At 37.3% G+C, this 17,389-nt stretch overlaps 1 protein-coding gene across 1 annotated transcript in view; it reads left to right on the forward strand.

Moving 5' to 3' along the window:
- esamb (endothelial cell adhesion molecule b) overlaps nt 1–15,880 on the forward strand; it is a 46,075-nt gene extending 30,195 nt beyond the window's left edge. Inside the window, exons 6-9 of the mRNA XM_056474174.1 lie at nt 124–279; nt 12,879–13,001; nt 13,089–13,218; nt 15,291–15,880. Coding sequence (XP_056330149.1) covers nt 124–279; nt 12,879–13,001; nt 13,089–13,218; nt 15,291–15,777 — 896 coding nt within the window. The 3' untranslated portion in view covers nt 15,778–15,880. The remainder of the gene's footprint in view (nt 1–123; nt 280–12,878; nt 13,002–13,088; nt 13,219–15,290) is intronic.
- The last annotated feature ends 1,509 nt before the right edge of the window (nt 15,881–17,389 follow it).

Genomic DNA, 17,389 nt, shown 5'->3' on the forward strand with positions numbered 1-17,389 from the left:
ATAATAAATTGAAAACAATAATAAATTAGCATTGACTGACAATAGTTTAATAAATAGTCCAAAAACATGCAATTTAAAAAGTAAGTAATTAGCCTTCTGTCTCGTTTTTCTCTTTTTTTTCAGTTCCTCCATCTACACCCGTCTGCTCTATGACTGGAAATCCTGTCCTGAGTGGAAACGTAACGCTGAGCTGTAAATCGGGCTATGGCAAACCTGTTCCTCAGTACAAATGGACCAAAGCTGCTCCTCTTTCTGAGGTCTTCTTCTCTCCAATGCAAAGTGAGTGGCCTGCATCTGTCTGTGTCCTTGGTGCTGTTCTTTCTGTATCTAATTTTATATCTCATGATCATTTTACTGAAAGGTACAGTACGACAGTGCTGTTAAATTTGCTGTATGGTTTGATATAGTTTGTTGCTTTAAAATTTGGCAAGCTAAGATTGTACACTACCGTTCAAAAAATGGCTAACTCTTTAGGTTTGGGCATAATTCAAGCTATTAACCACTGGCTTATTTAAGGCTTATTATTGAGATATGAACTGTTCATTGGTAGTTATAACGTATGATCTGATGCATCCTGCCCAAAACCTAAACCCAACCTCTACCTTACTATAACTATAAATAAACAGCTAACTAGTAGTTAATTAAGCTAGTAATGTTAGTTAATGATTTGTTAATACCTTAAATTGTAAACTAAACTAATGTGCTACCAAAATGTATTTAAATAATTTAGAAAGACGTTTCTTAAACTCACTAAGGTTAAATAATAACCATTTAAAATAGCTATTTTTATGTTTTAGTTTTTTCTAAATGTAATTTGTTACTGTGATGCAAAGCTTAAACTTCATCATCTTTAATGCAATATTAAGGCCCAATCCCAATTCTTTTTTTGTACCCCTACCCCTTCCCCTTGGCCCTTAAAACCCTTGGCCCTTAAAAGTGTTAAGGGGAAGGGCTTCAAAATTTACCCCTTTAGAAATGGAGCACCACTACAGCACCTGCACACAAATCTGGGAAATTTTCTTACCCCTTGGTTTCGAGTGTGGTCCTGAAAAATCGTCATTCGAAGGACTATTCACCCCTTTCCCTTAGCCCTACGCCTTTATGCTAAAGAGAATTGGGACACCCCTACCCTGTGACGTGAATGTGCAAAACGAGGGTTAGGGGTAAGAGGAAGTGCCAAGGGGTAGAATTAGGATTGGGTCTAAGTGTCACAGGATCCTGCAGAAATCATTTTAATATGCAAATTTGCTGCTTTAGAAAACTGTAGAATTTTAATGCAGAACACAGCTGTACAAAAACAGCCTTGTCAGTTGTAATGTTTATAAGAACAGAATTTATTTAAATCAGAAATCAAATGTAATATTATAATCTGTTTTGATTTGTTTTTCTATATAATAAATATCCATATAATCTGTAAAGTATTCATCTAAAATAAACCATTTAAACTAATTTTATTAAATGACTTTGAATGTGATCGTAGAACTGCTTGATTATTGCATCAGGTTGTAGATAAGTGCAGAGGATTAATTCAGTTTTAAAATATGCAGTTTCCAAATTCATTTTTTAAACATTCAGAATTATTCATTTAATCAGATCATCAGTAACAAAATACATTGGTAACACTTTAAAATATTTAATGTCAGTCAATGTATTTACTAACATTAACAAATTATTAGTACTACATTTATTACAGTAATTTATTATGTATTCATATTTGTTAACGTTATGAAAGTTAAATAAGGTTAGTTTGTTAACTCACTGCGCATTAACTAATGTTAACAAGCACACTTTGGATTTTAATAATGCATTAGTTAATGTTGAACTATGATTAATAAGTGCTTTACAAGTTTATTCATACTTATTTAATGTTAGAAAATACATTAACTAACATTAACTAATGGACCATGATTCTAAAGTTACCAATACATTTATATGACAATTTCTCTTTTAAAAATGAATGCTGATCTTTTGAACTTGCTATCAAATTCATCAAAGATCCATAAAAATGATCACAGTGTGTAAAAATACTAAGAAGCACAGCTGTCTTCAAATTTCATAATAAGCCAGCATATTAAAATTACTCCTAAAGGATCATGCGATAGTGAAAACTAAAGTAATGATTCTGAAAATCCTGCTTTGACACTAATCTAACCAGCATTAGTCGTATTAAACCAATCAAACCAGCATTTAATGTATTTTAACTGCATTAAAATATAGCTGGCTGTCACCAAGGCTAAATGGTTAGCGTGGTCACCTCACAGCAAGAAGGTCACTGGTTTGACATTTCTGTGTGTAGTTTGCATGCTCTCCCTTTGTCTGTGTGTGTTTCCTCTGGGTGCTCCGGTTTCCCCCACAGCCCAAAAATAAAACAGGGAATAAGCCTGACAAAAGTGAGTGAATGAGCACTATTTTTAAGTCAAATGTATAGTCTTGCTGTATTTTCGATCAGAAAATTCAAGCTCTGTCAGCAAAAAATCTCATTTTTTTTAACTGTACTGACTAAAAATTGTATCAATAGTACATACTATGTTAAATAAGGCACGTGCAATGCACAAAGTAATGCACATGTAGTGATAGTGTTGCTACTGTTTTGGTGTGCATTATTTTTTAGCAATTTAATGGACTGGAGTAATTTTTTTCTGCAAACATTTTCTAGTTTTAACCCATTCTGACCTTTTTTAATCCGATATTTAGAAAAATCATTTGAAATAATCAAAATCATTTGGCGTATTGAGCAGCCATGCTCAAAACCAGCCTGGAACCACATTAGCTGTGCGTTTATCTAATAATAATTGCACAGCCTTATCAGAATATTCATCAGCCAATCAGAATCAATCATTCAACAGCCCTGCACTACACTGAAAACATGGATTTATTGGATTTATAATTTTTTTTTAAGGTAAGTGTTTGCAAACAATTTAAATGGGCTGAATTAAAACAAACAAAGTACCCATCAGGCACTGGATGTCAACATGACGTCAGATTGACATTGTACCCCAGTGTCGTGGGATGTTGCATTTTGTTTGAAAATGAAAGTTGGGTTGACGTCAGAATCCAACGTCAGGTCGACGTCAATGTCCAACCTAAAATCAACGTGTAATGATGTTACAGCTTGACGTCGTGTGGATGTTACCACTATGACATCTATCAGACGTTAGATGTTGGTTGCCATTCCTGATGAATAAATGTGAGTATTTGACGTCAATATAACTTTGATTTAGGATGTTGGATTTTGGTTGGATTTTCGTCAATGCCCAACCTCAAAATCAAAAAAATATCAACGTCTAATGCTGTTACAGCTTGATGTTGTGTGGACGTTACTACTATGACATCTATCAGACGTTGGATGTTGGTTGTCATACCTGAATATATATCAGTAGTTGACATCAATGTAACGTTGATTTAAGATGTTGGATTTTGGTTGGATTTTTGTCAATGCCCAACCTCCAACCTAAAATCAACATCTAATGATGTTACTGCTTGATGTTGTGAGTTACCACTATGACGTCTATCAGATGTTGGATGCCATACCTGAATAAATATCAGTAGTTGACGTCAATGTAACATTGATTTAAGATGTTGGATTTTGGTTGGATTTTGGTCAATGCCCAACACACATCCTAAAATCAACCAAATATCAACATCTAATGATGTTACTGCTTGATGTTGAGTGGACGTTACCACTATGACGTTTATCAGACGTTAGATGTTGGTTGCCATACCTGGCAAATAAATGTCAGTGTTTGACGTTAATATAATGTTGATTTAAGATGTTGAATTTTGGTTGGATTTTCGTCCGTGCCCAATGTCCAACCTAAAATCAACTGAATATCAATGTCTAATGATGTTACAGCTTGATGTTGTGTGGATGTTACCACTATGACGTCTATCAGACATTGGATGTTGGTTGCCATACCTGACGAATAAATGTCAGTATTTGACGTCAATATAAGGTTGGTTTAAGATGTAGGATTTTCGTCAATGCCTAACATCACCCCTAAAATCAACCAAATATCAATATCTAATGATGTTACTGCTTGATGTTGTGAGTTACCACTATGATGTCTATCAGACATTGGATATTGGTTGCCATACCTGATGAATAAATGTCAGTATTTGACGGCAATATAATGTTGATTTAAGATGTTGAATTTTTGTTGGATTTTCGTCCGTGCCCAACGTCTAACCTAAAATCAACTAAATATCAACGTCGAATAATGTTACAGCTTGATGTTGTGTGGATGTTGCCATTATGACGTCTATCAGACATTGGATGTTGGTTGCCATACCTGACGAATAAATGTCAGTATTTGACATCAATATAACGTTGATTTAAGATGTTGGATTTTGGTTGGATTTTCGTCCGTGCCCAACGTCTAACCTAAAATCAATTTAATATCAACGTCTAATGATGTTACAGCTTTGATGTTGTGTGGATATTACCACTATGACGTCTATCAGACGTTGGATGTTGGTTGCCATACCTGAATAAATGTCAGTATTTGACGTCAATATAAGGTTGATTTAAGGTGTTGGATTTTGATCACTTTCAATCACAACTTAAAATCAACCAATTATCAACGTCATTTGACGTCATTATTGGATGTCAAAATAACATTGTCTATAGACAGGCAAGACATTGAATTTTGGTCACCTGACGTCACAACCTTAATCTAACCTAATATTAACGTCTAATGATGTTGTGTGCCTGCTGGGTAATTTGAACATTACTTAATTTGTTTAAATTCAGCACATTTAAATTGTTTGCAACCACTTACCTAAATTTTTTTTTTGTAAATCCAATGAATCATTTTTTTCAGTGTATTCAGCCTTAAGTTTGACCTTGACCGAGTACCTAAAACTTCTCATACTGGCACGTTCTCTAAAGCGATCAAGAAAACACACAGAATATATTACCAGAACAGAAAACATGCAAAGTGTTTTCCCCAAAATATATCATGATGATTTCTGTTGACATGTTCGTTCCGATCAGCACAAATCTTTAGTGGAAATACACGGCGATGCCAGCTGTTCACGAAAGCTGGCTTATGCTTATCAACCATGCAGCAAATTTCCTCCTTGATCCCAGACACGTGGGTCTCCTGACAGGAAAGACAAATGTGTGCGCTTCTCCTGGTCATCTGTCTTCCTCTTTGTCACTCGCATTCATTCACAGAGTGGAGGTCCTGCCCTCAGCCTCTGCTTGTGCTGGGATACCTGGGTAAGGGAATATATTCTAGCATAGAGAGAGAAATAACGTAGATAGACTCTGTAGAGCCACTTTAAATGTGTTTGCTTCTATAAAAGATGATAATGCTAGTTGCACAAACATTTCTAAAGATTATTTGGTCACAATATATTTTAATGTACTATCCATGCTGTTTACAAACCATTAACTAATACTTTTAGCTCATTAAACTACCAATTAGCTGCTTATTAGTTATTAATTGGGTTTAGGTATTGGGTAGGCTTAGGGATGTAAAATAAGACCGTGCTTTATAAGTGCTAATAAACAGTTGATATAACAGGCAGGAAATATACCAGTATTAATAGTGTGAATTGTTACTTAAACTAAAGTGTTACTGATTATTATTACTTTTACTCAACAAGGATATATTAAACTGATTCCGATCAAGACTAAATTCTTGGTCGCACTTTACATTAAGTGGATTTAATTACTTATATGTACTTATATTTAAATTAATTTGGTACAATGCACTTATTATGTACATCCGCATTGTACTTATATTATAAAAAAAATATTAGCATCTATTAAATCTGTAGTTAATTTTTGTATTTATTTAAACTGTCGACCCATCTCTTATACATTAACCTTAAACTTCTTACACCACCAATCCTGCCTCTAACCTTACCTATATCTCAATTGCATCATCAGTGTCACGCAATACAAAATGAATCCAATAAGTATTTCTGATGTATGGTAGTTAAGGCCACTTAAAGTGGGACCAAGTTTTCTGTTTCTAATAAATGCTGCTCTTTGTGAAATAAGGTGATGTAGAAACAAATTTCCGACTAGAAAATGCTAGTAAGATTTACTGATAAATTCAACAATTTTGAAGGTTGATACTGATATACTTGAAGTAGCATAAGTCATATTTTCTTGAAAAAACATTTTAAATGTTTTATTTTATTTGTTTATTATTTTCCTGAAGACTTGAGACTGGAACATGCTGAAAATCCAGCTTTGCATCACAGGAATAAATAATATTTAAAATCATATTCAAATAGAAAACACATTTTTAATTGCGATACTCTTTTATAAAAATGTTAAAAATCAATTACTACAGCCTTGCTCAGCAGAATAGGCACAGCCTTTTAAATTGGTGTGTAACTGTTTTGTTTTTTGTTAAATGTGAGCTCTGTATGTTTTTATGTTTTACTCAAAACTTAAACTTTAGTTTTGTATTGTTTGGACTGCTGAACTTGTAATAAATCAAAAGAAAGAGAAGAACAAAAACTATTCTAGCTTTATACATTCCATCATAATCATGAAAAAAAAATCTAAATATTATCATTAAAAATCCATATAAAGAATTCTATATAGATATAAATCTATATAGAGAAAAATCTGATTTTTGTAAACACTTTAGTAGTCAAACAAGTTCATCAATATCAAAAGCTTCACAGGTTCATAACTGTAACATTGGATTTCAATCCATTTATATCACTCGCTTTGAATGTTGTCACTCGATTGAATGGGTGTCTATCAGCTGATAGATATGGGCTAGTAGGGACCTTCTGTACCTGCTAGTAGGCTCAGAAGGCTGTTATCATCCATCCACACGGTTAATCAGCTAGACTAATAGAGAAGACTCCAGATTCAGATCTGTTTTTACATTACTGTGATGGTTGGGTTTAGGGTTGGAGTAGCCGTAGATGTTAATAAAATACAATCAATGTGAAATTGAATAAATAATATACATAATTCAAGTTAACTTCCGTCCGCAGCCGTGTGTGATTTATAGCTGATTAACCATGTGGATGGATTATAACAGCCTTCTGAGCCTACCAGTAGGCACAGAAGGCCCCCACTGGCCCATATCTATCAGTTGATAATGCCCATTCGATCAAGTGATAACATTTGAATCAGCTTTTTATATCCTGTTGAATGTCTGATGGTTATATTAGATTACATGCTTCTAATGCTGGTTTTTGGATGTTTGAATTTTGTACTATTTCTGAAGATGCACATGTAGTGCCTCATACCATAACAGTGAAACAGTTTGGCCACACTTTATTTTGTTGGTCCGTTTGTTACATTGCATTTACATGCCAACTAATTCTCATTAGATTATAAGTAGATTGTTAGGTTTGGGTTAGGGTTAGTGTAAGTTGACATGTACTTGCAAAGTTTCTTATAGTCAGTTAAATGTCTGTTGAAGGAACAGTATCAACAGATATTAACAACCCAGGCTCATTCCGAAAACGTAGTCCTGAGGACGTTTCTGGAGACCACAAAATACGTCCCGGGAGGTACGTATTTTTGCAGTTTTTGGTTTTCGCGAATCCGCGAGAGGCCGCTGAGTGCGCCTTTTTGGCTTCTCGGACGTCTCCCGCGAGTGGTGTTCGCGCCCGCGCTGTTCTCGCGTGAACCCACCAGAGGCCGCTGTCGAACGAACGTCTGTCTGTCCGACTGGCTTAATGATTGACTGGCCGGCCGACCCACTCTCCTCCTTCCCCAAACCCAACCGATTTTACCGATTGACCCACCTGCCCTAAACCCAACCAACGATTTGCAAAAGCCGTCCGGAAAAAGAAAAGCCCTCGTACGATTTTTTTTGTTATAACCACATTTTCGGATTTTACCACATTCTCACCCTGTTATGAACCGCTTCGCTTTATTTCTTGGATTCTGTTTTAGTCTTACCTGATTTCTGGAACCGCTCTTCCCCGGACTCGAACCCGCTCGTCGTCATCGTGGTGAGCTCCTCTCTGCGTCTCGAGTCCGCCGACGCACAGGGCGAGCTAACCAGACAAACTGGTTGCGGCGGAAAAGCCCTCCACACGAAGGCAAGCGGTCAGCCGGCGAGCGCTAAAAGGAACGGCGTCATACCACCCCGCAGCATTCGCTTAAAAAACGAAATGCAGCCATACATACCTCTGGCTACATAATTCGCGGTCTCCAGTAGCGTCCTCGGGACTACGTTTTCGGAATGAGCCGGATATTAAGCAGACTAATCCTCAAATAGACCAGCAAAATAAAGTGTTACCAACAGTTTTATGTGGATGTGTGAGACTTCAGATTTATTAGCTGCTATAGGTAAAGAATATGAAAGTGCATTAAATTATAAGTGTTTGCACTCCAAACCAATGTCTTTATAATTAAGGCAATTCATTAAACCAATATACTTTAACAAATACTGCTTCTTCAAACTACTTTGATGAATAAACACAATTCTTGAGGGTTTTTTTTTGGAGACAACTGAATTAATTTAAGTGTAATCTAATTTGTAAAAAATAATTAACTTAATCGATTTGTGGTGATACAACATGAAGGCAGTATGTAGAACCCAGCATTTTTGGAAATATCAAGGGCTTTAAAAAAGGCTACACCTGCTGTTCACTGAAAAATGAGGTGTGTGTTAAAATATTTCTGTGTAGAGTTTGCATGTTCTCCCTGCATTCGCGTGGGCTTTCTCCGGGTGCTCCGGTTTCCCCTACAGTTCAAAGACATGCGGTAAAGGTGAATTGGGTAGGCTAAATTGTCCATAGTGTATGAGTGTGTATAGATGTTTCCCAGAGATGGGTTGCAGCTGGAAAGGCATCCGCTGCGTAAAACATATGCTGGATAAGTTGGTGGTTCATTCCGCTGTGGCGACCCCTAATTAATAAAGGGACTAAGCCGAAAAGAAAATGAATGAATGAATAGATATACAGAAATATGTTCAAACCTGGCTAGTGTTTCATAATCTTCCCGTCAACAATAGTCGATCATGTTGCTTTTAAAAACCAGTAACATTTATACATCCCACTGCTCCCCTAACCTCTCAAGAATGAGGTTTACCATCTGCACGCAATGTCTGTCAACAAAAACAACAAAAGAGCTTAATATATAAGCATTTTTTAGCAATCAGCCATTTGTATCAATGTGTGTTAGCGAGATTAGAGTCATTCAATATCCCAAGCATATCAGTCTAAAAGCATATCAAACATCATCCTGCCTCTTTCATCTTTTTTGTGTTGTTGTTATTCCCTTCCATTGTTGAAATTATGAATCATGCGGCACTACTGTTAAAGTCTAGTGTTTTATTCAGTGTAGAAGCACAGCCATCCTCACATTATTTTATTTATTTATTTTTTAAAAGAAGAGCTCATTTGATGAAGCCAATGGTTTTAAGCGACACCTCATTAGTGTAAAAGTGGCAGTAAAATCTGCAGAGCTCAGTTTGTGGTCCCCGTGCTTCTGGCCTCAGCTTGGGGTCACTGAGGAATTTGAGTTTGGCTGCTCATCACTGCAGGCCAATCAGTGCAGACAGAAGCTTCAGCAGCAGATGGTCCACTGCAATCTCTGCCAGCACCATCATAATCACAAACATTCAGTTTTTGTTCTCTGTGTTTATGGCTTTAACTTTTCATCTTTCTTGTCGCACTCATACTGGGAAAGTAGGCTGCGTTTTTGATAACATATTAATTATATGGGGTATATACAGAGGGGAACAGGTCACCAATTTTTTTTCAGAAAACATATTTCCAAAGGTGCCGTTGACTTGAAATTTTCCCTGGATGTTGGTAACAACCAAAGAAATCCATATATGCAAAGAAAACAAATCTAATTAGTTTACAAATTATGTTATGTGTAATAAAATGAAACGACCCCTGGAAAAAGTTTTGAACACATGAAGAAAGAGAGGTGTAGAAAGGCAGTGAAAGCCCAGACAGTAGCTGAAATCTCTCAGTAGTTATTTAACAATCCTCTGCCCTAAATTAATATTAGCTGCTTCAGTCCAATATCTACATTATTAGGATGAAGATGAAACCAGGGTGGACATTTCAGCGAGACAATGATCCAAAACACAGCCAAGGAAACTCTCAAATGCTTTCAGAGAAAGAAAATCAAGATCAGATTTGATAGACGAGACCCACAAAAACATCAAGATTTTTACTCTCACACTTGAGCCATTGATGTGGCTTATTTTCCTAAATGAGAGGCGTCTTCAAGCTGCCATCACCCAAAAAAGCCTTTTATATATAGTATTAAATACATTTCAGTAGTTCAGTACTTTCTCCTTGTGTCATTCCATTGTTAATACACATCACACATTTTTCAGATTTTTTTGTTTTTGTATTGTATTTTTTACCAAAATCTGATTTAATTCCACTGTATATGTGTCGGCCTCCTTAAAGAGCACCTATTTTACCCCATTTACAAGATGTTAGATAAGCCTTTGGTGTCTCCAGAATGTGCCTGTAAAGTTTCAGCTCCAAATAGCCATCAGTTCATTTTTTATAGCCTCCAGAAGACGCCCATTTGGGTGTCTGAGTATATTGTAGCTGTTTTTGTAGCCTGTGGCTTTAAATGCAAATGAGCGGCTTCTGCCCATCCACCGTTCCCACATGCGAGTCCCACAGCAGTCAGTGAAAGAGACAGACTCGGATGAAGCTGAAATATAGCTCATTAGTCAATAAAAACAAAACAAGTACGTTTATTTCATGTGTTTGTGGTGGATTTTATTCAAGCCTCTCTGAAATGATGAGTCAAATGCACACATTAGCATTTACTGACACCATGCGACCATGGTGATTATAGCGGTTAAGAATTAGATGTCGATTTTACTGTCTTTATTATAAACCTTTTAAACTTATGAAAATCACAGAGAGTTGTAACATGTTTTAATCCCAAACATGTTTTTGTACATGTTAGTATAGAAACATGGTGCCTGTCAATCAATTCAGTGGGTGGGAAAAAAAAACCCGCACTACAACATCATTTTGCGGTGGGCCTCAAAATCACTGGGATTTGGATCTTATTTTAATGTCAGTAAATTTTAAAGAGACTTGTTGGCTTTATATCACTTCAATATGACAGTGGACACACTATACATACAGACAGTTTACGAAAGCAGGTTTTCATCATAGGTGCCCTTTAAGAGTAATAAATAAGGAATTTCCTGTCATTTAAAAAAAATTATAAAATAAACTTTTTTTTTTTTTTGTGTTTGAACTCTTTTGTGAGACGTTTTTTTTCCATCTAATTTTTCGTAGATGAACTTCCAATTTTTGTATTTGAAATTATTGAAATTTTTTAATTATTTGAACTATTAATTTATAATGTATCATTTCTATTTTAAATGCATTTGCTGTACTTTTATTTTAAGTCAATTCTTCTTAACATTTATATAGTGAACTGTTCTCCACCAACAATATAAAGTGTTTCACCTTTTACACACCTCATCAAAATTGCAGTGATGAAAAATCATACTAAAGTAAAAGTACCATTACTTGCCAAAAAAAGTAGTGCTAGTAAAGTAAATGTATCTGTTCCAAAAGTATAAGATGTTGCCCTAGTAAAAGTATTCGAGTAGTGAATAATTCGCTGTGAAAATTATTTCACTTTATACCGTGCAAATTGAACATTTTGCTGTATATTATTTGCACTTTCTTTTAAGGGTGTTTTACAGTATAGATGAAATTATTTGCCATTCATGGACAATAAAAATAATTTCATTTAAATATGAGATTCATTTAATTGCCGTCGCAAAATAAGCTTGTGCAACACTAACAGATAACATGCAATTTGTACATGTATTTGAAAACGAAACATTCTGTAGTGCATTAGTCATTATTTTGCGATTTCAGTCATCACAGTGCATCCTTCATCTTCTCAACAGTGACGTGCAGGATTAACAGTCTCCCGCTCATTGTGTGTAACTCATTTGTGTCTTCTTGGACAGTTTTAATGCTTCCACTCTGTACATGTTTGCTGCATTCATACGTCTTTAGGACTGTCTGATGCATGATTTGAGTCAAACAAAAAAATAAATAAACATATAAAGGTAGTGTCTGCAGGTTGAAGGCAAATTGCGGAATAAAAGTATAGATATGTGCAGCACTAAAAAATGTACACAATTAAAGCTGCACAATTTACTAACTAGTTAGTAAAGAAAAACTACACGATTACATTAATTTGATGATTTGTAATTAGTAATTAGTTACTTTAGTTACTTTACACCACTGAACATTGCTAATAATACTTTCCTTGAGTGCCAAATCAGCATATTATTATGATTTCTGAAAGATCACGGCTCTGAAGAATGGAGTAATCAAGCAACATTTTCAGCTTTGAATCACAGAAATCATAGTTTTAAAGGATGTTAAAACAGAAATGCTATCATATTTTTCAAATATTTCCTAATATTACAGCTTTGACTTTATTTTTAGCAAGAGAAACAGTATAAATGCTCAAGCATTAAACACTTTATACATGTAACATGTATCATCGTGTGTGTATTGCACACAACATTAATAGAGATAGTAATTGTGTGAAATGTGTTGTTCCTAAAAGTCCTAATCATAGAAGAAGCACTCACAGATGTAGAATCAAATCCCCCTGCACTTTAGTATCAGTCCAAACATAGATCTAGAATGGTGGAATATATAGGAAAGACTTAATTCAGGGGTGCTCAGCCCTGTTCCTGGAGAACTACCTTCCTGCAGATTTCAGTTGCAACCCATAACAAACACACCTGCCTGCAATTATCAAGAGCTGCTTCAGATCCTAATTAATTGGTTCAGGTGTGTTTGATCAGGGTTGGAGCTGAACTCTGTAGGAAGGCAGATCTCCAGGAACAGGGCTGAGCCCCCCTGACCTAATCGATGTTGAATGAAGACTATATAAATGCTGGATTCTGTTGTTCCAGATGAGAGGCAAGGCACCCTTCGACTTAGCAACCTCACCAAAAGCATGTCCGGCAAGTATGTTTGTCGTGCCAGTAACACAGCTGGAACAGACAGCTGCCATATCAATCTAGAGGTCTCCACACGTAAGTAACCCTCACAAAGGCTGATTTTATGTTGCCGATTTCCACAATCATTAAATTTGTCTTATTTGTCCTTTAATGTGACTGCAGCTAATAATGCCTGGGTCATTGCCGGGGCCACGGTGGGATCAGTGGTGGGTCTGATGGCTCTGGTCTTATTCCTGATTTTTATCCTGAGGAGAAACCGGGACACTGAGGAGGAGATGGCCAATGATATCAAGTGAGCACGTACCTCATACTTCATCATAAGCCCTGTTTCCACCTGGTATTAACATGTTCAGTGGTACAGTCCAGTGGTGCCATTTACAACACACATTCAAATGTGTCTTGTGTTTAAGTTTTATTAAGACCCTTCTCACTTACATGCCACATCACCCTGCAGCCCAAGACTGGTTACTCATTGATTCTAAGCAGGGCTGAGCCTGATCAGAACCTGGCTGGGAGACCACAGGGGAAAAATAGGCTGCTGTTGGAAGTGGTGTTAGTGAAGCCAGCAGGGGGCGCTCAACCTGCGGTCTGTGTGAGTCTTAATGCCCCAGTATAGTTAAGGCGACACTATAATGTCAGTGAGTGCCGTCTTTCAGATGAGATGTTAAACTGAAGTCCTGACTCTGTGGTCATAAAAAATCTCATGGCAATTCTCGTAAAGAGTAGGGGTGAAACCCCTGTGTCCTGGCCAAATTCCCTTTATCGGCCCTTACCCATCATGGCCTCACAATCATCCCTATTCATCGAATTGGCTCCATCACTCTTTCCACTAGCTCCTATAGCTGGTGTGTGGTGAGCGCACTGGTGGCATTGTCATGTGGTTGCCGTCGTATCATCCAAGTGGATGCTGCACACTGGTGGGGTGAAGAGACACCCCCCACCCCCTCATAATTGTGAAGGGCTTTGGGCCAAACCCAATAAATGTGCTATATAAATACACATTAATTAATTATTTTAACATTCTGTATATTAATTCAGATAGGGATCAGTGCAGTCTTGCCTAGCCAGACCTCAGACTGATGGCTCAAGTTCAGGGAACTTAGGACGATTTGAATGGTAAAGGACCACCCACGATGCTGTCGATACGATTGACAAGTTAATCATCAAATTGTGTTTCGTTTTGTACCACGCTATGTTAAGGGGTGTATAAATGTCCGCAGTTACAGCCCGATATGCAACCTTTTGTCACTCATCCAATTTTACAACGACGCAAATCCTAAATGATCAGCAAAACGCATATGAAATCATGCAGACATAGTTCTTTTATCCAATCATTTAGTTGAACATGTTTAGCCAGTGAACATCACCTACACTCAAAAAATTACATTTGCTGCAAAATAAGCTGAAACAACACAATCATTGAGTTTTTTTTTCATTATTTAATGTTCAATCTACTTAAATTTGTTAAAATCTAATAAGTTAACTCCATGTTGTTCCAACACAAACCGATTATATAGAGCTTTTTAATGCGTATACTCTTGATTTGCTGTTAGAACACTGGATAACTGTCCAATAATTATCCAGTGTTCTAACAGCAAATCGAAAGTATTAGGCGATGTTTACTGGCGGAACACGTTCAACTCAAGCGGCCCTAGTGTGATCTGTCAAAATGATGTGCGGTATTCAGACTTTTCTATCATTCTGTTAAATAAATCTGTCATTGATGGAAAATTTACCTCTGAGGCTGGGATTTGGTGTAAAGGCGCCTGTGAGCCAACAACAGAACAGTTTTTATGCCAGGACCACTTTACCCAGAGAAAAGGGGTGGTCTAAAGGAGACTTCAGAATATGGTTTGGAGGTGCTCTGTGCAGAAACTGGCTTCAGGAACAGTTTGGCTTCAAGCTGTAACAGCTTTGGGAAGAAAAAACAAGTCTGCAGGACAGAAAGGCTGCAAAACAGGCTAATATTTCATCTACTTTTCAAGATTATTATTATTATTATTATTATTATTATTATTATTGTTATATTATATCATTAACAAAGAATTTTTATTTTCAATTTCAATTTTAATTTGCAAACAATTTTGTGAAACATACAGTAAGTAACTAATGTTTAATATTAGTTTCGATTATTGTAAATTAAAATGATGTCTGAAACACGTGTTTGTGAAATAAATCTGCTGTGAAAGGCTAGTTGTTGAAGATCAATGAAAAGCTTGAATGTACACATCCACATTTCAGTCACCAGTAAGTAATTCTAAGGTCATATTATCCATCGTAATATCCAATATATCTTTAGGTGAACCAATTTCAAATGAATGTTTGCACGTTGCTTGTTTACAGTATCTCTTTCCTTTGCTTTAGGGAAGATGCCCAGGCACCAAAACGTGTCTCCTGGGCAAAAAGTGGCACAGGCTCAGACATCATTTCAAAGAATGGCACACTGTCCTCCATAGCCACCAGCCCTCCTGTACGGGACCCTAATCATCCTCTGCAAAATAATCATTACCCATTCCCCCCTGGTGCTTCGGATACAGCCTCCATTCTCACCACCTCTGGCAGTACAACCACCTACCGCCTCCGTCCAGGGGAGCCCAACCCATTGCACGGCTTGCCTGGATATAATGCCAGCAGCACACCAAATCACACACACCGCCACCATCACCACCACCACCGCCATCACAGTCCTGGAGGAATCAACCCCAACGGTTCCTCATCAATAAGAACTGAGGGGCCACAGCCACAGGCTCCGCGCCCCCTCAACATGCCTATAAACAATGCTACTCTGTCCCGCATGGGAGCTGTGCCAGTCATGGTGCCCACCCAAAACCATGCCGGGTCACTTGTGTAGCGTCCCTCGAATAAAACAATGTGCTAAAGACTATATATCCTTTCAGAAAGGGTTTTGACAGGGAAAGTCAGGTTAGGTTAGATCGTAATCAGTCAAAACATGTTTTGTTTGTTTAATAAAGTGTTATGTTTTTCTTTTTTACTGAATTGTATTTGTTTTTTAATGCCTAAAAACTCTTTAATCATCTTTTCAAACTGTTTCACTAACCAAGAACAGTATTTTATTTTGTCAGTTTAACAGGGTGTTATACATTTACAATCCCAATTGCTGATGTCACTGATGATGTTGCATTGTTTGTTTATGGCTTTGCTTTTATTCAGATCCCTTTTATGGGAATTCACGCTGCGTAGTAAGTTGCAACACTATAACAATGCCTTTAAGTGATTTGCGTTATGAAGCCAAGGTGGTGTGGCAGTGACTCGACAGTGTGTGAGATCATGAGCAGGAAGCTATAAAGCAATCCTGTACAAATTGTAAGCTGCTGTACCTTCGGCAAGTGCTCTTTGTGAACTGTGTTTGTTTCTCAGTAACAGTTGCACAAGTACTACGTCACAAAGTCTAGGGGGCTGACCCAGATGTGATAAAAGAACTGCATTAGGTCACAGATCTTTCTCTCCAGGTTATTAAGGAGATGGCTAAAACCATTGACCATTCTGTGGTAGCCCAGAACAGAAATCGGTGATTAAATCTCTGTGAGATGAAAATGTTCTTGTGGACACCCTGGCCTCATTGGGGATGCAGTGACATTTGTTGTCAGGAGGCTACAGGCAGCAAGGAAATAATCTCTGATTCTTCCTTAGTGAAGAAGTTTTGGCTCCAGTGGTGTCAGGCTTCTGACTCTTCTGAAAGAAAACAGTCTATACCTCATCATATGGTAGCCGTTTCCCTTCAGTCCCCTCAGGGGACCATCCTAGGTAGCATACTTAATTCCCAGAGCCTCTGTCTTGGCATGAAGACATCACCCAAAAGTTTTGGAGCTCATTTAGGTGAGGTGGCACCTATACCTTTCAGCCCAACTGCTCTGCTCCGTTTGCTGGGACTAGGTCAGCTGCTATAGCCCTGTTCTTGATTGCCAGATTATGGTTCTCTGATGTAGTATCTCTCCCTGACAGCTCTCCTTGTGACAGTCCCATCAGGAAGAACATTCTGTTAGCTTCTAAGGGTAACTTCAAACCAGTTAAATGGTTTATTTTCAAGGTTATTTCCATTCACTTAATTTACTGAGTAACTAGTCCATAGGCAGAACCTCTTATTAAGTAGTTTCCTTTCTGTCACCTAAATGCTGAGGCCTGCTAGCTTGTTGGAAGTTCCAACTAGGGATTTCAGTGGCTCTTTTTTAGAACAATTAGTCAGTTGAAGAAAAGTTTCTTACTCTCAAGACTATCTGCCTACTCTCGAGAGAGTGAGGGACCTACAAGTGCTGGAAACCAAGACTTCTTATCTTGACTATGCACCTGGTATGGTAAAAGCCTTTTAGTACCCTAGAGCAGTTATGAGAAATCTTAAGCAAATGGATAGTTGAGCCTATGTCGGTTTACTTATGAGGCCTATTGACAACAGTCATGTTTGGCTTTCAGGACACACACTACAAGGGGTTTGGCAGCTTCTAAAG

The sequence above is a fragment of the Danio aesculapii genome, chromosome 15, assembly GCF_903798145.1.
Source record: "Danio aesculapii chromosome 15, fDanAes4.1, whole genome shotgun sequence".
Lineage (NCBI taxonomy): Eukaryota > Metazoa > Chordata > Actinopteri > Cypriniformes > Danionidae > Danio > Danio aesculapii.